Source organism: Cervus canadensis, chromosome 4, assembly GCF_019320065.1.
Source record: "Cervus canadensis isolate Bull #8, Minnesota chromosome 4, ASM1932006v1, whole genome shotgun sequence".
Taxonomy (NCBI): Eukaryota; Metazoa; Chordata; class Mammalia; order Artiodactyla; family Cervidae; genus Cervus; species Cervus canadensis.
In genome coordinates this window covers 37848020-37870753 of record NC_057389.1, presented here as the reverse complement: position 1 = coordinate 37870753, position 22734 = coordinate 37848020, and the positions used below count along the sequence as shown (strand labels likewise).

At 45.6% G+C, this 22734-nt stretch overlaps 1 protein-coding gene across 1 annotated transcript in view; it reads left to right on the top strand.

The window, feature by feature from the left end:
- Positions 1-263: 263 nt before the first annotated feature.
- ADRA1B (adrenoceptor alpha 1B) overlaps positions 264-22734 on the top strand; it is a 59236-nt gene continuing 36765 nt past the window's right edge. Inside the window, exon 1 of the mRNA XM_043464827.1 lies at positions 264-1675. Within this exon, the coding sequence (XP_043320762.1) occupies positions 727-1675 (949 nt within the window). The 5' untranslated portion in view covers positions 264-726. The remainder of the gene's footprint in view (positions 1676-22734) is intronic.

The window sequence follows — 22734 nt, the reverse complement described above, 5'->3', positions numbered from 1 at the left end:
CAAGCACCCCCACCCCAATTTTGAAACTGCGCGGTGAACAAGAGGGAAAAGAACCCCAGAGAGTCACCCGGGGGGAGGAGGGGAAATGGAGGGCAGGGGGAATCCCCAGGCTGAGGTCGCCCTACCCCGCCCTGCTCACTGCACACCCTACCGGCTTGCCCCCGGGGGGCGGCGGGGGCGCAGCCGGCCTCGGGGCTGGACTGGGTGGCGGCGTCGGGGCTGCGGACGCCTTCGCTGGACCCGCATTGCCCCCTAGTGCCGCGCGGAGTCAGGGCGCCGGGCTCCCCCGCCTGATGTCACCGCCGTGCAGTCAGCCCAGAGGCGGCTCATTGAAAGCAGACCCTCCTCGGCGCTGGCTGGGCGGAGGCGCCGCTGTCCGCAGACCTGCCGCGAACCGGGCAGAGCCGGGCGCCCCCTGCCCGACCACCCGCTCCTCCGCGCCGCTCCCCGCGAGCCCGGCCTGGTGCGCCTGACGTGGACCATTAAACTTGGAGCTGCCGCTCGTCCCTTCTCTCCTCCTCCTCCCTCTGACAGGCGAGCGAGCGGCTCGGTGCAGGCAGGAGACGTGCTGCCGGGCTGGGCTGCCCGGGGGAGATGACTTCTCGCCAGGAGGGCACCTCTGGGAAGAAGACCACGGGGGAAGCAAAGTTTCAGGGCAGCTGAAGAGCCTTCGCCGCAGCCCTTCTGAGCCCTGTCACCCCCTGGCTATGGAGGGTGGACTCTAAGATGAATCCCGATCTGGACACCGGCCACAACACCTCAGCACCTGCCCACTGGGGAGAGTTGAAAAATGCCAACTTCACTGGCCCCAACCAGACCTCGACCAACTCGACACTGCCTCAGCTGGACATCACCAGGGCCATCTCCGTGGGCCTGGTGCTGGGCGCCTTCATCCTCTTTGCCATCGTGGGCAACATCCTAGTCATCTTGTCTGTGGCCTGCAACCGTCACCTGCGGACGCCCACCAACTACTTCATCGTCAACCTGGCCATTGCCGACCTGCTGCTAAGCTTCACCGTTCTGCCCTTCTCTGCTGCCCTGGAGGTGCTTGGCTACTGGGTGCTGGGCCGGGTCTTCTGTGACATCTGGGCCGCCGTGGATGTCCTGTGCTGCACAGCCTCCATTCTGAGCCTCTGCGCCATCTCCATCGACCGCTACATTGGGGTGCGCTACTCTCTGCAGTACCCATCACTGGTCACCAGGAGGAAGGCCATCTTGGCGCTCCTTGGTGTCTGGGTCTTGTCCACAGTCATCTCCATTGGGCCTCTTCTTGGGTGGAAGGAGCCGGCACCCAACGATGACAGGGAATGTGGGGTCACTGAAGAGCCCTTCTACGCCCTCTTCTCCTCCCTGGGCTCCTTCTACATCCCTCTGGCGGTCATTCTGGTCATGTACTGCCGCGTCTACATCGTTGCCAAGAGGACCACCAAGAACCTGGAGGCTGGAGTCATGAAGGAGATGTCTAACTCCAAGGAGCTGACCTTGAGGATCCACTCCAAGAACTTTCATGAGGATACCCTCAGCAGTACCAAGGCCAAGGGCCATAACCCCAGGAGTTCCATAGCTGTCAAACTTTTTAAGTTCTCCCGGGAAAAGAAAGCAGCCAAGACCTTGGGCATTGTGGTCGGCATGTTCATCTTGTGTTGGTTACCCTTCTTCATCGCTCTACCACTTGGTAAGTTGGGGACTGGCCGAGGGGAACTGGGCATCCTCAGCTTTGGGGATTACTGATGAGCTTACTATAAAGTTTTCGTGGGTTTTGGTTTTATTATGCAGTTTGTGTGTGTTTGGAGACTGGGGAATATTGTTTGTTCTGCAAAGGCTTTGCAGATTGGGTAGCTGGCTAAGAACCAACTCAGGTGTTAGCAGAACACGCTAAGGGGAGGTACAAGTTACTCGAAATAGAACCATGGGAGGAAAATCTGGTATGTGGAATGACTCATTCAACAGCCTTGGTTTAATAATTAAAAAGGACACTGGACTTGAACATCATACCAGCGTTATTTCAGTTGTAATGATGTGTCGGCTAAGGCAGTGTCTGTCACTAATGCAGCATACAAAATAGTTTGTAGTTACCGCAGACACGGCATTTGGGAAGCAGGGAGACAGCTCGGACACGGGAAGGCAGTTTTCATTCAGCATTTCCAGGGCTTTTGCAGAGACCTGTGGTCCTCTAAGCTTTGCAGAGGCTGCGTTCTGCCCCCATCCCTTACCACTTCCTCTCACCTCCACGTACTCCCTTCATTATGAGTTACTAAGAGCATTTTATACCTCATACCCTCAACCAACATTAATCTAAAGCTTTGAGATTTGAAAGAGAAGGATGATGGTCAGAGGGTCACCCAAAAATATCCCCAAATGTCCCAAACTCTGATGATTGATGGAATGCCCAGAATTAAATTATAGTTGCCCCTCACCTTCAGCTACTAGACACCAAATCCTGCTAGTATGAAACTGAGCCCTTCCTAGCCTATAAACATGTGCCCATCTTCATTTGACTGGGGAGTCCTACTAAGTGAGGTGTTCAAAATACTACCTGACTTCCTCTAAGGATGAAGCCGAGGTATAGTTAGGAGGTAAACCTAGAAGAGGATACTGTGACATCCTGTCCACACAGCTCAGGAAACACTTGTCCCTTCTCTGAGGCAGTGATCTGCTTTAGTTTCTTTTCCTGCCCCTGGGGGACACTCCAGAAAATGAATGGAGGGAGGTGATCATGGCAGTCATGTGCTGCGATATCATAAGAGGCCACGGCTGCTACGTGCCATGGACCACTAATGCTGCAGTCACACCAGGGGCTCAGCTGGAACCAAACATAACCAATCCCTCAAGTCACGAAAATCCTAGACACACTGCTTCCAAAAGAAAGAGCCAAATAGAAAGAGGGCAAGCAGATGTCAGGAGTTTCCGTTTAAGAATGACAAAGAAAAAAAGCTGTTTAACCTACTCTCATATTGTAATTTCTAAGGCTAGCTTTTGAGCAGTGCCTTTCAGAAATATTTTCATTGTGTTGAGCAGAGAGGGTTTTTAGCTCTATACCCAGTAGCGGTCACATCCCACTGCCCAGCTTTCTTTTCTTTCCTGAGGTCTCAGGGCCCTTTTGCAGGCCTGTTCAGTTAAAGTGGATGACAGTTCACACTGCACTGGACCATACAAAGATCATGGTCACACATGGGGTGATTTGGCTACTAATTAGCCTTGGGCAAATGATGACTGCTCTGTGAGCCTCAGTTTCTTCATCTGCAAAGTACGGCTAATTACTATTTGCTGCATGGGGTTTGCACTAGTACATGGAAGGGACTTAATACAGTGTTTGGTGCGCAGCAAGAGCTCGATTATAGGTATAATCTTATATCTGTTATTAGAGGCTCAGAAGGGAACTATTGACTAGATCTTATCCTTTCTTCCTTCTTCCCCTGATCCTCAACGATAGAGGCTGTGACCAGAGCATCCTCAGGAAAGACGAGGTCCCAGCAAGATGCGGGAATGGATCACAGTTGCAGACTTTCACTTTAGGGGCAAGGGAAACAAGTGAAAAGGCTGCCATCATGTTCCAATGGAAAGAGCACTGCTCTGAGGGTCAGGAGCAATAGAGTATGTACGTGAGCTTTGCCATCAATTAGCTCTGTGACCCTAGGTGTGTTGCTTTACCTTCTGGGCTTCAGGTCTCACTTCCAGGGAACACCGAGGGCTGGCCTAAATCAAGGGCTCTCAAACTTTAATAAAGATCAGAATCATTTGTGGATCTTAGTAAAAATTCACCTTCTAAGGCCTAACACATAGAGAAGCTAATTCAGTAAATCCCAGGAATCACATGTTTAACCAGCCCACCACCAGGCTTTGAGAAGCACCAGCCAGGGGATCTCTCAGTTGCCTTTAGCCTCCAGCCTCCTGGACACCAGGGTTTTTAAACACTGCACATGTTCGCACTTCCCCACCCACACGGTGGTGCAGGGCAATGTAGCTGCTGTCTGCATTCTGCTCTTCATGCCCACCCTCAGTCTTCTCTCCCTTATACTCTTTCAACTTCTGCCCTCTTTCTGCCCATCCCTTTCTGAGATCTTATCTTCCTAACAGCTCAGGTCCTTGGCTTCCATGCCACAGAAAGTGAGGCATTCTTGCCACCCAGAGATTTATCAGAGCTTGTTTCTCTTCTGCTTGACTTGAACACTTTCTGGCCGGCCATTATCTCCCAGTGTGCTGTCCCTGAGCAGACTCCATCCACACGCTTCTCCCCAGGACCTCCAGCCCCTGGAGGGTAAGGAATAAGGACTCCAGGCATTGAGTTTGGGATGGACTTCAAAAGTTACTCAAGAGTTTCAAACAGAGAAGGTGCTTGATTATCATGTTCTTACTAATTTAGAAAGAGCATCTGAGCAAAATGGAGATATGGACTTCTACTTCCTCCGAGTTCAGATAACACCCAAATAAAAGTAACATGATATAGAACAATAACCCCTTTGGAATCTGAAGCAGATTCTAAATTCTAAATTTTCCATGAAAGGCTTTTCACTCTAAAGAGGAGAAAGCAGATCTGGGGGGAGACAGCGGCTGGCAAACAGAGAAGTCCAGGTAGGAGTAGACTTCCAGTGGTGATAGACAGCCAGGTGCCTGGGCGGCACCAGATTTCTGTCTCTGTGTTTTTCTTCTCCATGGGAGAGGAGGGTTGGGATTCCTCCTGGGAAGGAAATAACTTTGCCTCCTACAGGGTCCTGGTTAGGGGTTCCATTTGTTTTCTTTCCTCCCTTATTTTTATTTTGGAGAGCATGGTTGGGCTGCCTGCAGAGACAGGCCTCCTATCTCCCTGTGGAGCCCTCCCCACCTGTAACAACCTCCCTATCTCCTCCCCACCCTTTCCCTGTGGCTTCAACAGAGTTGGGCCAGGGACCAGCTCTCACTTACTCAGGAGCAGGGATGGATCCACCAAACAAGAACGCCTTTATTCAGCCCCTGGAATCAGGCCACGGAGGGACAGGAAATAATTGGAATATAATATAGCAGCATTTCTACTTGATGGGCCATGTGCAAGATGTCCAAGCAGTCTTCAGCTGCCTGGCATTATAATGAAGGCCAACTCCCACCCTCCTGGGGTGGTCAGGGTTCAAGAAGTGCCTGGCCTATTGAGGGAGGTGCCTTGCCCTGGGGAGGGTGGGGGAGGGATTTAAGATGGGCATGGGGTGGGTAGCAGGAAGCGCTGGGCAGCCAACTGGTAGCTGAGCTTGGTGTGTTGTTTAGAAAACACTGGAACCTTGCCTCGTTCCAAATCTTTCTTCCGTCTTTTAAAATGCTGAAAGGCACCAGGAAGCCATTATTGAACTAACTGCTTTCCCCTCCAAATAAATGAAGGTCAATTTCAAAGAAACAGTTGTGCTCTCTGTAGTACTGGAACCAAATCGGAATCCTTCTGTCCATTGATTTGTTTCTCCAGTCCTCTCATTCAGATGAGGCCTGATGAATTTCCACCTCCCACAGGAGCATAAGGGAGGGTGGGGGTCTCAGGGATGACTCAGGGCAGAGCCACCCCCACAAACACATGGAATTTCTGGTTCTGAGGTCTCAAAACACAGGGATTTGAGTTGCTCACAAGGAAAGTAACTGGGTTTGAGTGAGGGGAAATTTTACACACAGGGAACCCTTCCTAGGGGCTTCCCAGGTGGCGCTAGTGGTAAAGAACCCAACTGCCAGTGCAGGAAACATAGGAGACATGGGTTTGATCCCTGGATCAGGAAGATCCCCTGGAGAAGGGCATGGCAACCCATTCCACTTCTTGCCTGGAGAATCCCATGGATGGAGGAGTCTGGTACACTGTAGTCCATGGGATTGCAAAGAATCAGACACCAGAGAAACAACTTATAAATGCATTCAATCCTTCTTAGAAAAGGGAAATCTTACTGAAGGAAAATATATTCAACCACCTTTGAAGTCATTAACGAAGACTTCCTAAAGCACCTACTTTGTATTAGACACTGTACTAATCTCTGGGTTCTTGAGCCAAAGCAAACATGGTCCCTGCCTGCAGGAGGCTCGTAGCCCATTGAGGTCGTATTATCATAGAGCACATATGATGTACCAGGCATTCTGCTAGACCCTCTACAGACATTATCCCACTAATCCTCTCAGCTACCCTGACAGGGGAGCTCCTTCTTGACAGAAGATACTGAAGCTTGGAGTGGTTCGACTTCTTGCCTAAATTCACACAGCAAGTAAATGATAGAGACAAAACTTGAATCCATGTCTGTCAGAACAGGTACTTACCTGGTCCAGTGCACAAAGAAGATGTCTGATCTTTTTGCTTTCTGGTCCCAACCTGCTCTCATAGCAAATGTTCTCAAGGAACCCCAGAGCCACCTTGTGAAAAGCTGATTATTCTAGTTCTGTTACAAAACCCTGTTACAAAACCTTCTATTCCCTTTTTACCCCTGAAAAAGATTGACTCATAAAATGTTAGAGAAGTTCATCCACATTCTACTTCAAGGCTAGGCCTTCTCTTACCTCCTGTACTGTGTAGGATGTGGGTCTCTCTATGCTGGGCATCTAGTCACCCTAACCAGGAAGAAAAAGTGGGATCTTGACCTTCATCTGGAAACCTGGTTCCACATCTTTATCATGCAATTCATTCATTCACTGAATAATTACATATTTATTGGAAGCCTACTAGGTCCAGGCATTGTACTGCAGATCCAGTGGTAAGCAAAGCAGCTGTGTTCCATGTGCTCATAGAATTTAATTCTAGTGGGGAACACAGGTAATCTGAAAAATACACACATGCAAATAAACATAAATGATTTGAAGAAAAGGGGTGTGCTGCTATTAGAAGTATATACCAGGGATCAGTATATCACAGGGGTTCCTGAGTGGCATTTAAGCAGAACCCTGAATGGTTTGAAAGAGTTAATTCAGTGACAGAGCAGGTAGAAGAAGAGAGCTCCAGTCAGAAGGAAGGGCACACTCGAAAGTCCTGGGGCAGGAGCTGGCAGGGAACTAACAGAGCCTGGAGAATAGAGGGCCTGCAGGGATGCGTCAAGGCTGGAGGTGTGGGCAGAGCCAGGCCATGCCGGGGCTTTTAAGCCACATTAAGGATTTCAGGTTTTATGATAAATTGCACCAGCCACTACTGAAGGATTTGAAGCCAACAAGGCATACAGTATGAATTATGTGTTTAAAAGATGACTCAGGCAGCTCTATGGGGCACAGAGCAGAGATGGGGCAGTTAGAACATAATCCCAGTGAGAGCTAATGGTAATTTAGACTAGGCTGGTGGCAGTGAAGGTGGAAGGAAGATGGTTTGGGGACTTGGGGATGGATTGGTTATGACACAGGAGAGCAAGAGATGTGTCTGGAATATCCTTGAGGTTACTAGGTGAAACACAGCCCAGAAGATTGCTCCCAGGATCTCCTCAGATGCCATTTATCAGGGCTCACAAGACACCATGCTAGGAGGGATATGCCAGACACTCTTATGAGTTGAGTAGGGGCTTCCCTGGTGGCTTAGACAGTAAAGAATCTGTCTGTAATGCAGAAGACTAGGGTTCAGTCCCTGGGTTGGGAAGATCCCCTGGAGAAGGGAATGGCTACCCACTCCGGTATTCTTGCCTGGAGAATTCCACACACAGAGGATCCTGGTGGGCCACAGTCCATCAGGTTCCAAAGAGTCAGACACAACTGAGCAGCTAGCACTTATGAGTTGAGTAGAAAAAATGTCCCAACCCAAAAGTCAGAACCCATGACCATCAGCAAACCCAGATGCTCAGTAGAAACATCTGGCAGGGAACTGCTTTCAAATGCATAGATTGTTGGAATTCCCCTTACAGACCCTTTGTATCAGTCTCTCTCATATGGGACCATGAGTCTCATTTTTTAACCAGTTCCCACAGGCAGTTCTGTCATCAGCATAGCACTAGTCCTCCCCATGCCTGGTACCTGGAATGAACACTCCATGGGGAGCCAAGAAAGTTTGGTCAGACTTCGCCCAGTGTAGCCAGAAGCATCCTCAATCCTGCCCAGTCCTTCAGGCCAATACATATGGCAGAAGATTGGAGGGAAGGTGAATTCTTCAAACTAGAGCCTCCCTGGAGAAGGCGAGTTGAATGAGCACTGTGGAAGCAGGTCTCCAGTGTAGCGGGTACACTGCTCAACAGTGAATATTCTGTACAGCTTATAATTCTCTCTGCCCCTCTGCAGAACCAGCATCATCACCTGTGTCTAGAGTTCAGAGAGGTTCAGTAAATTTCCCAAGGTCGCACAGCTAGTAAATGGAGTCTATCGGACTCCATATTTGGCACTCAATAAACATTTGTTATATTATTCTTGCTATTACTACAGTACTTCCAGACATTTGTCTGAGGTCTAGTGCCCATGAGTGATAAAATTTTTACTGGCTCATGACAAAAATAAGAAAAAAGTTAGGAAAATTCTGTGTTTTTCCAAATGTACTCAATATAAATGACTGTTCTTTTATTCTAAAGACTATGTCCTATTTTGGGAAACTGAAATAACATTTCTTTAATGGAATGATGGTAATAAGTGGTGATGATAGCCATTGTGTGTGTGTGTGTGTGTGTGTGTGTGTGTGTGTGTGCACGCATGCGCGCAGTGTTCTACTTGGCAAGATAAAATGTTGGTAACCCTATGTTTGTCCCCAACAAAATTTTTTTGAAATTTCTCTGTGAGTTTCCTAAAGTCTTAGAATCATGGAAGACACCCTGATGATTAGACATGAAAAATATTCGTGGAAGAAAAAAGGAGGATGATTTATCCTCTCGGTGATGGATAAACAAATTAGCCTCAGCTTTGCTGTGAGAGTCAGAGGCCTGGGGCAGAGGTTGGGGACGGGGAAGGGTGATGTGTGTAGGGCCATGATTGTCAGATATGATAGTTTGGGGGCCATTTGTGGCAGCACCCAGTACTGCTGGGATGGAACAGAACACAGAAATGCCAGCGGGTGTGTGTGTGTAGCTGCAGTGCCGTCACAGATGGCCCTCATAAGATCTGTAATGCAGGCGATGCCTTTACCTGAGAGTATGTGGCTCATAAAAATAACGGATGGCCGTCAGGCCACACTGGGAAATTGCTTTCTCCCACATCTGCAGGATGTTTCCGCAGTCACTGTGCTCCCTAACCATGTCTGCTAATAATAATACTAATAGCTCCATTTATTAGGCCTTGCCGTGTGCCTGGCTTACACCGCAATAAGAGTACTTTCCGTGTGTTCGCTCATTCACTCCTCTCCAGGGACTTACCAAGTGGATACTATTGTTGTCTTAATTTTACAAATGAGGAAACTGAAGTTCAGAGAGGTTGAGTGATTTGCCTCAAGCTACCCAGCTGATTGAGGTTTCCCTGGTGGCTCAGACGGTAAAGAATCTGTCTGCAATGTAGGAGACAGGTTTGAACCCTGGGTTGTGAAGATCCCCTGGAGAAGGAAATGGCTACCCACTCCAGTATTCTTGCCTGGAGAATCGCATGGACAGAGGAGCCTAGTGGGCTGCAGCCCATGGAGTTGCAAGAGTCGGACATGACTGAGCGACTAACATGTTTACTTTTTCACTTTTTTCACCCAGCTGATTAGTGCCCGAATCTGAATTCACATCTAGGCAATAAGACTAAAAGGGTTCATTACCAGGGGGATCCTAGGTGTGGGACTCTAAACCCTGATTTTTGGAAGCTCAAAGAGGCCCTAGGGAAAGCAGAGTCTATTTTGAGACGGTGGATAGGAAGGGCGAGTGGCTGCCTGTTGTTATTCAGCCACCAAGAGGCATCATATCCTGGTGAGAACATAAAGAGTATAAAAATAATTGGGTCTTTCCCCTAGCAAGCTAAGTCACAATTTCTCTTTTATTATGGGTGCTTTAGACTTGTTTCAGCTTCTTAACACATGAGTGATGCCAAATACCTTTTAAGGCTTTTATCAAATTTGGGCTTTGGGGTTAAACACATAAAATTTAGAACACTTTTCACAGCCTTATTTCTGGCTGTATACATTTCAGAGCTGGATTCACCTCTGCACCACATGCACCATAGAACTCTCTCCTACCTTGAATCAGCCTCTGGTCCTACCACTTGATGTCACAAAGGCTGGCATCATGGACAAGAGAGTATTTCTAAAAGCTGGTTTCCCACTTTGCAGTAAATCCTGACTAGTGATAACCTAGCTATACAGGAAGAAAATACTGCACACCACACGTGTATTTTCAAGAGAACCCAAGTGAAACATATCTTTAACTCTTAGCTGGTTCCCCAAAATGTCCATGACCCCTATACTAACATGCACATGAAGGGAAATAGAGCAGAGGGAAGTTGGATGGAAATAGACAGTGGTCCTAACACGTTGCAGGTAATAGATCTTACTCACGAGAACTTTACAAAGTAATACAACCTGGAGGAGACACACTGGGATCCTTCCTGGGGCTTTGGAGGGCCCCATGAAGAGAGGAGCCCCGAGGTTAAGGAAGTGCCCGTGTTCCACCCCAAACACTGCAGCAATGCTCTCTCTCGCAACCTCGTGACTTACATGTGAACTTCTTGTAGACAGGGACCACATCTTTCCATCTTGCCTAATACAAGTGCTAGGTGAGTGCTGTGACTCAAGTGGTTTGTCGTTTCCCCAAGTACACCTTGTATTTTCCTCCCCCATGTGTTTCTTCGTACTATCCCCTCTGGAAGGAGTACTCTTCCTGTACCCTTGAATATCCATCTCCTGCCCACCTGTAGACCCCTGATTTTGTGGGCACCTCTCTTAGGAATCTTTCCTGGGCCCTGCCTCTCTCCCAGGCAGTGATGGTTGCCTTTACACTTTGTGTGTGGTGCTTGTCACGTTTGTCCATGGGAATCAGGACTGACAGGTACATCTTCAGCAGTGTTACCAGACTGCAAACCTCTGGAGGAAAGGGTCCAGGTTTCACTCATCTTCCTGTCCTTCAGGCCCAGAAACGTGTACTTGCTAGACTCCCTTTAAGAACAGCAACTGTAGCTGTGATTCATACAGTATGTGCCAGACTTCACCTACTATTTGAACCTGCCAATGACCTATCAGATAGGTATTAATGAGGAAACAGATTTAGAGGTTAGGTGACTTGGCCCATTCCTTGAGACTACCACAAGCACGTTGAAAGGAAACTGCCTTGACTGCTTTTGTGAAACCAGAATGTCAGTATGGGTCTGCTTACGGGGCCAATGAAGAAAGATTAGATAGGTGAAGACCAGAGTGGACACAAGGTATGAGCTTGAAAATTAGACATCTTAATTCTTTTTTTTTTTTTTTTCTTAATTCTTTATAAAAGGTTGCCATTCCACTGCCTCTGGGAGACCTGTCTGTTGCCAGTCAGTCCCCATTTTCCCTGACCTTCTCAGCCCTTGTTACCTCCCTCTCACCTCTGGGAGGGCTGTGGTCAGAGTTGGTCACCACAGAAGTAGGAGAGAAGGGCACAATTCTGGTGACTCTACTGCTGCTGCTGCTAAGTCACTTCAGTCGGGTCCAACCCTGTGCGACCCCATAGATGGCAGCCCACCAGGCTCTCCCGTCCCTGGGATTCTCAAGGCAAGAACACTGGAGTGGGTTGCCATTTCCTTCTCCGATGTGTGAAAGTGAAGTCACTCAGTCATGTCCAACTTGTAACGACCCGATGGACTGCAGCCCACCAGGCTCCTCCACCCATGGGATTTTCCAGGCAAGAGTACTGGAGTGGGGTGCCATTACCTTCTCCAGGTGACTCTACATCAGGGCCCAATTAAGACCTTTAGAAAGGTCCAAGATACTGAGAAGTGAATGCTGCCCCCCACTTCCAAATGTAAAGTCTAAATTCTGTCTCAGGCACACACACACACACAGCCCTAAAATAAATGGGAAGAAGGCCAAGATTCTAATTTATCCCAGGAAGTCTACTTTGATTTCTTTAATATCAAAGTGAAAGTGAAAGTTGCTCAGTCATGTCCGACTCTTTGCGACCCTATGGACTATACAGTCCTTGGAATTCTCCAGGCCAGAATACTGGAGTGGATAGCCTTTCCCTTCTCCAGAGGATCCTCCCAACCCAGGGATCGAACCCAAGCATCTCCCAAAAAAGTGAAGGTGCCCAGCAGCTCTGCTAACACTCTAAAGATACACTAAGTCTGTTTGTGGGTGACATAGCATTGCTCCATAACGGGGTGACCAGACATCCCACTTTGCCTGGGCTAGTCTCCACTTACGTCTGTTACCAAGGGCTCTGATGATTACTATAACCCTCTCTTATTCTCAAAAGTGTCTCAGTTTGAATGATAAAAGTGCCTTGATATTTTAACTCTAGGAGTAACAGCGTTTGCAGGAGAACAGCCAAGGGTGCCTTGGTTTCCCTGAGAAACCTGAGATGGGGGTGGGAAGAGTATGGCACCCAGGCCTCAGCAGTACAGAGAAAGATTAATAATGAGAGAATGAAATGGGCATGAATTTAAGGAGGAAAGACACAACTTCATGTGTGCGTTTTTGTGGGAAACAGATTAATGTAAAAGTTGGTTGGAAATGTTTGTCTTCATCAGTGAGTTTACCGTGTGTGCACAAGTGAGTCAGTGAGCTGGAATCTGAATCCATGGCTGTCTGACCCTGAATACTTCATGAGTGGATCCATTTCAGCACAGGCAAATGGTGTTATCTGAATGATGAGTGTCTCCAGAATAGAAGAGACAGAAAGAAGGTGGGCCGAAGTAATATTTGAGGGAGGAGAAGAAAAGCGAGCTATGTCGTAGGGACTTAGCAGGCTGGAATGACAGGAGGGGTGGGGCATCTCCAACCATCCTTCACGCCTGTCCTGGGACAGCATAGGTCAGCTCAGGGTACCGTCCTCACTGGGAGGCTTGTGTTGTTAGGATTCTGTCAACAGCACACTCGTGACCACACGCAGGGGCAGGACACGTGAGCCCCCTCAAAGCACTCAAGTGCCCCTCTGTGGTGTGAGCACACAAAGTGCACTATAAAAGTCACGCCAATGAACAGTTCACACTGAAACGTTCAGAAACAGAATGTCCTAACACATGCAAGTGGACCATTCCTTTCAGAGCCCCATTTAATTTTTTCCGGGGGTATCTGCCCACAGTGCCTTGTTCCCCTGAAGCTGGGATGCATTTCGGGCTTGGCTTAGCACACTTTTTAGAATTCCTCTTTAAGATGGAGTTTCGTGCCAAGCTAACATGCATCACTTAGGGGCTGAGCTCAGCACCCTGGCCATGCCCCAGAAGGAGGTTAAAATAGGACCAAGGGCAAGCCGGGCTCACTGTCATTCGCAAGCACGGGCCCCAGGGCTCACGCTCAGGGCCGGGCATAGATCCAGAGAGGCAGCTGGCAGGGGAGGACGGGGTGCCACCAACTGGAACAAACAAAAAAAAATTGCATCTCTGATTTCTATATTCAGGCCATCAATCACCCCCTGGCATCATGAGAAAGTGGTACCTGCTTCCAGGTACACCCTCACAGAGTCATTTGCGGCTCCTTGTCCCCAACTCTTCAGAATTTATCCTAAACAAGGGCTTTTGGGCTTTTCTGTTCCATGGACCCCTTTGGTAATCTGCTGAAGCCCCTTCTCACAATAGATACATAAAATAAGATACACAAGATTTGAAAGAAAATCAATTATGTTGAAATAGCTATTATAATGTTGAAAAAAACAAATTTATTGTGGAGTAAAACAATGTTCTTCTTTAGTAACATATTAAATAAACAAGACCTAGCAGGAAGTCAAATAAATAACTGCTATAATTTGAGGTAGTGACAAGTGGGAATATTTCAAGGTATCTGCAACAAATGTAATATAACATCATAAATCTGATTTCTATGGGTGACAAACCCTGCTAATTCTTCTGTGGCTGGTTGCCTGCCTTCCTGCTGAAGAAAATGCTAACTTTCAACCAAAGGTTAATTTAAAAAAAAAAAAGAGAGAGAGAGAGAATTTTTCCTATCCTAATTCAGAGACTCCCTAACCCCAGAACAAGAGCCCTGTCTTATGACATTATAAAGATGTACTTCAGGACATGAGGTTTTCTATACTGGGTTCTTTCAAAGTATATAGTCTTAGGACCACAGGGAACTTGTACACCTTCGTGCTTTATAACTATCTGGCATGTTTACTCGTAGCAATTCTTAAATCTCATTTCTTTATTTAAGCACTGTAACAAAGAAGTCTGTAATAGCACATAGACTTTTATTTAAAACAGAAAGCAGAAAAAAATAGAAAAATTATTCTAACCACACCAGACCCCAGGTCCCCCTCTATCCAGCACCCTCAGTCTTTTTCTCTAGGAGCAAACATTGTTACCAGATTGCATATAGTTCCAGAAATATTCTATTTATTTATAAGTATCCACATACATACGTGTGTATGTATAAATATTTGAGTTGTATGTGTGTGGAATGTGTGTATGCATCCTGTGTATTTTTACAAACAGTATCATTTTATAAACACAATAGTGGAGGTTACGTTTTACACTCAATAGCATATCTTGGACATAGTTCTCTGTCAGAATTGTATAGTTACTGTTTTCCTTTTCATGGCTGTGTAATCCATTTATGGAGTATCCTACTTTATTTACATTTTCCCAGTTCATTGAAATTAGGTTAATTTTGGTTTTTCCGTACTAAGAACAGTGCTGCAATGAGGACTCTTATCTCTATGTCTGTGCCCACATACTCAGGATAAATTCCTAGAAATTGAATCACTGGAGCAAGAAATATTTGGTATTTTAGGTTTAACCTGATTATGTTTGAAAATTTACTATCTAAGGAATTTAAAATATATTAAAATGTAAAGTTGTTAATATGAATAGGTTAGATTTATCATGCAGGAGGGTTGTTCATGATATTGAAGTGAAAAAGATAATTCACAGGATTAAATATAATCTTATTTTTAAAAACTATTAACTTAGTCACCTTCAGGAGTATCATGAAGTGAGGAGGAGTAGATTTTAACTTTTTATACGCCTCTGTGTTACTTCATATTTCACTTTATTTCACATGCGTGCCTTTGTGTATATACACAAATAGGACCACATAGTGCTTTTATCACTAAATATAAAGTGTGGACTTCCTACCATTTCAATAAATCTGAATCACTTCAGTTTTTAATTTATATTTCACATCTTTTTAATGATGTATTGCAATCCATAATGGAAAGTGTGTGTATTTAGTCACTCAGTTATGTCTAATTCTTCTTGGCTCCATGGACTATAACCCACCAGGCTCCTCTGTCCATGGGATTTTCCAGGCAACAATACTGGAATAGGTTGCCATTTTCTCCAGGGGATCTTCCCAATGCAGGGATGAAACTCATATCTCTTGTGTCTCCTGCATTGGTAGGCAGATACTTTACCACTAGTGCCATCTAGGAAGTACCATAATGTGATTAACCATCCACTTACGGCAGTAGTGGTCAGATTTATCTAAATAGGTAAGACACACACAAGGTATCACATTCACAAGGCCCGAGTGTAGAATGCAAAGCATGTCCCTCTCATTTCCTTGGTTCCCACCTATCTAATTTCCCCCCCACCTATCTAATTTTCCTCCCTGGAGGCAACTATTATTACCAGTTTCTTGCACATCCTTTCAGAAATATTCTAGGCATATAAAAATATATTTATATGCTCTCTTTAATAGAAATAACATGCTGTTCTGCACTTTGCTTTTTCACTGAATAGTGCATCTTGGAGATGTTTCCACTTAAGGATAAACAGAGCAACTTCATTCTTTTTGTTAACTTCATAATATTCCTTTTTTTCCCAAATAGACTTCGATAGAAGAACGTTTAGGTTGTTTCAACCCTTTAATTATTACAAACAACATTGTAGTGAATATTCCTATACATACTTCACTGTTCCCCACATTATATGATTAAAATCCTGGAAGTGGACTATTCTGAGGAAATTTTTAATTTTTTATAAATATTTTCAAATTGTTCTTCATAGTGATTGTACCAATTTGTATTTCCTTGACTGACATTTGAGAGTGACCACTCATTCCCTAATAGTTTGCTATCAAACTTTTTGATCTTGCCAACTTGATAGGTGAAATTTCTGTGAATGAAGTTACACGTCTTTTTGTATGTTTGATAATCCATCCCCTCTTGACGGACAATTGCTTTGAGTTTTTAGCTGTGACAGACTTTCTCATACATGTATTTTTCCTTTAATATCTTTTGTACACTTGCTCTTCAGGATTGCCTTAGGATAAAATCCACTTTGAATGGTTAGCATCCAAAGGTAGACTCATGTGAAAGGCCTCAGACACGGTTATCAGATCACCCTCTGGGAAGGATGTAGCAATTTGCACTCCCACTAAGTGTGTTTCTGCATAGCTGAAGAAACCACTTTTTATGCTGATAGCTCCTCATGCCTGGGGAAGCTTCAGACATCTGTGTGACAAGTCAGCTTCCCTTCAGAGGTGATAAGATGGCTTGAAAGTTTCAAATCCTTCCAACTAATTTGGTGTCAGCCTTCCAGAGTTCAGGCTAGCAAGCTGTCCTCTTGGAATGCAACACCCCATCCATCAGGGGAGCTGAGCAAGCGGCAGCCTTGGAATGTGTGTATTTCACACAGGACCTGAGAACAAAAAGCGGTCACCCACAGTGTTTAAACGGATTTGATCTTTCACAGGGCTGGCAGACCCACCGCGATCCACATCAATGGTTCGAGGCCCTGGGGCTGATGTACCCATTAAAAACAATAACTAAACAAGATACTCCCCCACCTCCCTGCCCACACGCCCCAGGAAAACAGTCGGCTTTGAGGCACTCAAGGATGAGTTAATAAGGAAGGATTCCTTCGGGCATCCAAGCTTGCCACACCCGACCATGAGGGCCTGTGTGGATCCAGGAAACGCAGTGGACAGTCTATATTTAGACGAGGGCATTGCAAGTGCACCACATTTTAGTTGCAAAATTCAAATTGACTCTGGAATATGCCAACCTCACGAAATGAAAATTGAATTGAGCGTTACTTAAGAAGCAAGGAGAAGGGCTGTCAAGCAGATCCTGCTGGGGAAGAAGGCTTTTTGAGAGGCAGTCCAGGGGCCCTGGTCATCAGGGTGGTGATGTACTCTTGACCTTGAACTGCTGGTCTGGATGGAGAGGCAGGGTTATTTTCAGACTGTACTAAATCTAGAGGTGTTGGAACCAGCATCCTGGACAGGGAAGGGAGGAGGTGAACTTTGACCCACTGCCACCAAGTTGGGGGATCAAGAAGATCCTAAGCCAGGGATTCTCAGAACCTCAGGAAAGCCTTTCCAGTCATCTGTCTGTCAAGGCCATGGCACCTTCCCTTCTCTGCAACATCCTTGTGAGCCCTTCACAAGTTCTGTTTGACTGGCAGCCTAGAGTACAAGAAAGAACAGGGACATTGAAATCAGGTGAATCCAGGTCTGAAGTCCTGACTCTGCAGCTCATCTCTCTAAGCCTCAGTTAATACATCTGTAAAACGAGACTGAGACCATCTCATAGGATTAGAGTGAGGAATAAATAGGAAAATAGATGAAAAGGACTCAGCTGGGTGCCAGACACTTGTAAATATTTCAAAAATATTAACTATTAATATTTCAGCTATTAACATTTTGAAGCCTCTAAAAATTATCAACTTTGCAGAATATATTTAATAAGTATCTGTTGACAAGATGGGCTATATCTTTGGGGGAAATAAAAATGGGATCAGTTCCTTCTCATTTAAAGGTTAGAAGATCAAAAACAAATTGAGACACCATGATACCTATGACAGCCCTCCTTGCAGCTTCCCTGGCGGCTCAGGTGGTAAAGAATCCGCCTGCAATGAAGGAGACCCTGATTCGATTCCTAGGTTGGAAAGATCCCCTGGAGAAGGGAATGGCAACCCACTCCAGTATTCTTGCCTGGAAAATCCCATGGACAGGCCATGGAATCGCAAAGAGTCTGACGCGCCTGAGCGACTAACACACACATGATTCCTATACCCAGATTTAACCAATGTTAACATGTTGCTGATTTTGCTACCTATCTTCTTTCTTCTTTTAAGAAATAAAATGTTGCAAGTACATCTGAAAGGCCCCACTCCTTGTCCCATTCATCTCTCTCCTTCTCAGAGGCAACACCAGGCTGCCCCCGATTAAGTAGATTCTCTTCTCTGCGTTTTCCTAAATGGGTCCTCTCAGAAGGAAGGAGGAGAGTGGTCCAAAATGAGGCCTTGGATTAGGTCAATTCTGAGTTCAAATTCTGCTCCTACTCCTTTACTAGCCGGGTAGTCTGTAGCAAATTGCCCACCCTCTCTGTTCCTCTTCTCCCCCGGTCTTCTCTAAAAGTGGGACAAATAACACTTCACTGGGTTTTGTGAGAATGAGATAAGACTATTCATGTAAAGCAGTGATTCACAATCAAGGATCAGTTTGCCCCACAGGGGACATTTGGCAGTGTCAGGAGACATTTTTGATGGTCATGACTGAGGTGTGCTATTGGCATCTCGGGGGAGAGACCAAGGATACAGCTAAGAGTCCTACAGAGCACAGAACAGCCCCCACAACAAAGAATAACCTGTCCCAAGATCTCAGTTATGCCAAAGTAGAGAAATCCTAATAGAAAGCATTCTATCATTTTGTAAGGGCTTTAAAATATTTATTCAATAAACATAATAAACTATAATTTTGTATTTGTTACGATATTGTGTTAGACATTTCCACATGCATTATCTCACTAGTAGTCAGTGAGTTTCTTCTTCTTAGTAAAAAGAATGACAGAAGGCAAACACTGTTGCTTCTGCTTATCTGAGGATATCTTATTCTACTTGTTAAAGTGGTAAACTTACTTAAAATATAAATTTTCAGGCTAATAGATTAACTGGAAGTTGTTACTCAGATTCTAACCCTTGCTCCCTGTCTGTAAAGAACAAATTGTATCAGCACTTTCAGCCACAAAATGGGTTCATTTAAACCACAAATATTCCTTCAACCTAAGCAAGCCCAGGGACTAGCATAGCAAAAAATTAAAGCATTGTAATTAAGCTAGTCTTTGTGGCTCCTGTTCACAAGAACTGGCTCCCAAAACCCCAAGAAACCCCAGAAGCGGGGTAGAATATGGGAAAAGGAGAGAGGCCGTAGCGCTGCTTCTCTGATTCACCGCAGGCTCAGGTCTGGGCTACGCGCAGAGAGCACCCACTAGGAAAGGCCTTTGCTCCGAGTCTCTAAGGTGGTCCACAGCCCAGAGGCATCCACATCACCCAGGAGCTAGTAGAGATGATGCCCCAGACCTACTGAGTGAGAAACTTGGAGTGCAGCCAGGCAGTCTGGGTTCTCAAGTTCTCCGGGTGATTCAGATGCACTCTCAAGTTTAAGAACTACTAATCTAATAAGATGGCTCGGTGGTAAAAAAAATCTGCCTGCCAATGCAGGAGACGCAGGAGACCGAGGTTGGATCCCTGGATTGGGAAGATCCCTTGGAGGAGGAAATGGCAACCCACTCCAGTATTCATGCCTGGAGAATCCCATGGATAGAAGAGCCTGTCCACAGGGCTCGCAAAGAGTCGGACACGGCTGAGCATACACAGAACCTAATCAGGCCACATCTCACATTCCCTGTGGGTCCATTTCCTGTTGCCCAAGGCCCTCACTGCTGTAACAAAGCTCACCAATACCTGTTCAGAAGTGGAGAAGCTACTCTTTATTGGCGTTTCTCTTGGGCTGGAAGCTTCACATATATTCTTTAACTTACATGAGAATATGAGGGAGAGACTGTTATCCCTTTTTCCAGATGAGAAAATTTCAGCTGAGAAAGCTAAACAGCTTGCCCAGGGTCATAGCTACAGAAAAGGACTGCAATCAGGATCTGAATCTAGGTCAACCTGCCACCAAATCCTATCCTCTTAACAATGACATCACACTGCCTTCTGATGATGAGGAGAAACAGAACACGAACTCCTCAGCCCTGCTGGGGCCAAACTGTAAGCCTTGCCAAGTTAGTCTTTAGAGCCCCTCTGTCATCTGTCCTGGGATTCACCTGGCCATAGGTAATCCCCTGGGATGCTTAACCCCCAGTGACCTGATTCTTCCCCCTAGAAGCCAAGGCTGCCCACACTATCATGTTCTTCTAGCCCTTGCCTCATATTCTGGGACTTCAAATCCTCACTCTTCCTCTTACCAGCTGTGTGTCCTTGAAGCTGACTCAACCTCTCTGGGCTCCTGTTTCTCATATGTAAATCAGTTATTGTAATACATTCATATCAAGGTTGTTAAGAGGATTAAATGAGATAATAAATATGAAAACATCTAGCCCAGTGCCTGTTGCATAGTAAAAACTAATTAACTCTTGTTTTCTTCCCCATGCTTTACACACCAACAGCTATCAAAACTACTCAGTCCACGGTTGATTCTATTGCAGTCTCATTTATTGGCCAATTAGCTACTATGAGGAGCTAATCTTCACTAAGGTATTAATTCATAATAATGGTTTTCTGTGTTTGCCTCCACCATACCATTTACGCTTCAACAGAAGCCCTTAGTCCTTGAAACTGTGCAGCTTGGGAGTGATTAAGGATAGAAATATTAGGGAATATGGAAAGCCAGTGGGAAGCCTTTCCCTATCCTTCATATTGCTCCATTGCAACTCCAATAGACAGGGAATCCTGGAGAAATGAGAAATGGAACAAGAGAGGGAAGTATGCCTTCAAGGTTGCATCTGGCTTTGAAGAGAAACAATGAGCTACTGGCATCTGAATATCAGGATAGGTGGGAATGATGCAAAAAAAAAAAGTGAAATCAAAGACTAACAAGCCGTTTGCCAACATTTAATACAATTGCTTGGTATCTGCGTGGTTGAATGTAATAAAGCTTCATTAAAAAGTAGTTATAACAACTAATAAGACTCTAATTAAATTATCTTTCACTGGGCAAGCTGCTTGTGAGGTCCTAATTAGGTTATTTGCTGCCATTGGCCTAGCCTGGGAACAAAAGAAGATTCTATTATGTCCTCCATGATCCCTAGAAAGCCAGATCTCTTGACTCATGCAGAAAATGCTGAGAGGCTCTGAATCTGAGGGCAGCTAGTCTCAGACTATCTTAGTTCTCCAAAAACCATGATGTGTGGCCAGAGTGAAATCCCTTAATAGGTCCCACTGCTCTTAGGAGCCAGACAGTTTAAAAGATGGAAAGGGCATTTAAAGATGGAAATTCTAAGAACTTCGTATTACAAAAGAGGGCCTGAGAAGTGATTTATTCAAGGTCTTCCAGCCAGGAGCAATGTCCCCTCTCCACAACCTCCTCCTGCTGTAGTCTGGAAAAGACATAGAACTCAAGCTGCTAGTATGGATTTTCATTGGGGAAGAGAGAGAGAAACAAAAGGCACTGGCTTCTCAGAGGTTCCTGTCTGTGAAGCTCTGTGTGTGTGTGTGTGTGTGTGTGTGTGTGTGTGTGTGTTTGATGTGTTGAAAGTAATTCCATCTCAGGTAATTGAAGACCTACTTACAGTGTGGGTTGAGCTCTCTCCAAAACCACCAGTGCGTTGCTGCCACAACGATCTTCCTAAAACACAGATCCAGTCACACCAGCATCCTGCTGAACTACGGGGGGGTAACTTCTGAGCTTCTGAGCATGGCAGAAATATTTTTCCGCAGTTGGGCTCCATCACTCAAGACTGAATTTTCTGAACTGCCAGTAAATGCACCAGGATTACTGTCACAAAGTTGCCTCATTTAAAAATATTAAATATAAAAGTTAAATTGAAAAAAAAAAAAGGCTAAGCTTTATGCTCAACAAACGGGAGTCCCAGCTTTGCCCTCACTAGTGGGCAGCCTTGAGCAACTTACTTCCTCTCTCAGCTCCCACCTTCTGCCTATAACATGGGGATGACATTTGACTTATCTCATCAGGGAAATAGGAGAATTAAATGACAGTGAAGCACATGAGCCACAGGGGACCCTGGTATTACCTCTCCCACCACACGAGAGCACTCTCCCTTCCCTGAACATGGCTGCTCCCTCGTGTCCAAAGCCTTTGCACACGTTCTTCTCTCTGCCTGTCGTGCCCCTCCCCCTCTTCTCTGTGTCATGAATTCTTCCAACTCAAATGTACTCAAATGTACGTTTGCCATCTGCTACAGCTCCCCACAGTGTAGGGGACTCTCCCGTCCTGTGCTCCCCTATCCTTGCTTCACCTCATCAGAACCTTGTCATCCTGGGCTGAATGGATTCTTGATGTCCCTCTCCCCCAGGAGACTGGGTCTCTCCCAGCCCAAGCCCAGGACACAGGAGAACACAGTAAGTGAATAGCACCTCATCACAGGAACTATAAAAAGGAGCTGTGAACAAGAAACAAGATTGGTTGGTTCCACTGTCACTTTTGTTCCTGTCCCCAAAACTGAAATATAAATAAATTCCATTCATAATTACACACACATTCAAACACACACACACACACACACACACACAAGATATTAGCAGTAATTACCTGTAGTTGTGTTTTCTTCTCATGCTTCTCTATGCCAAATATGTGTAGCTCTTGTAATAAGAACTAAATAACAGAGACAGTACTTCAAATTGAGTGAGCTGAAAGGAGATACGCAAAGAGCCAGTTTTCCAAACATATCTCTGAAAAAGTTGGGAGATTGCTGAATTTCAATGTGGTGCAGTTCTGATTTAAGACCTTGAAGTCTCTGAATTTCTTCTCTATTATGTCTGTGACAGGAGCTAGTTTGGAGCTCAGAGATACAGATCAGGCAGAAAGTCACTTTCTCAGTATCTTCAAGGTGACTTTTGGGGGGAACTTAG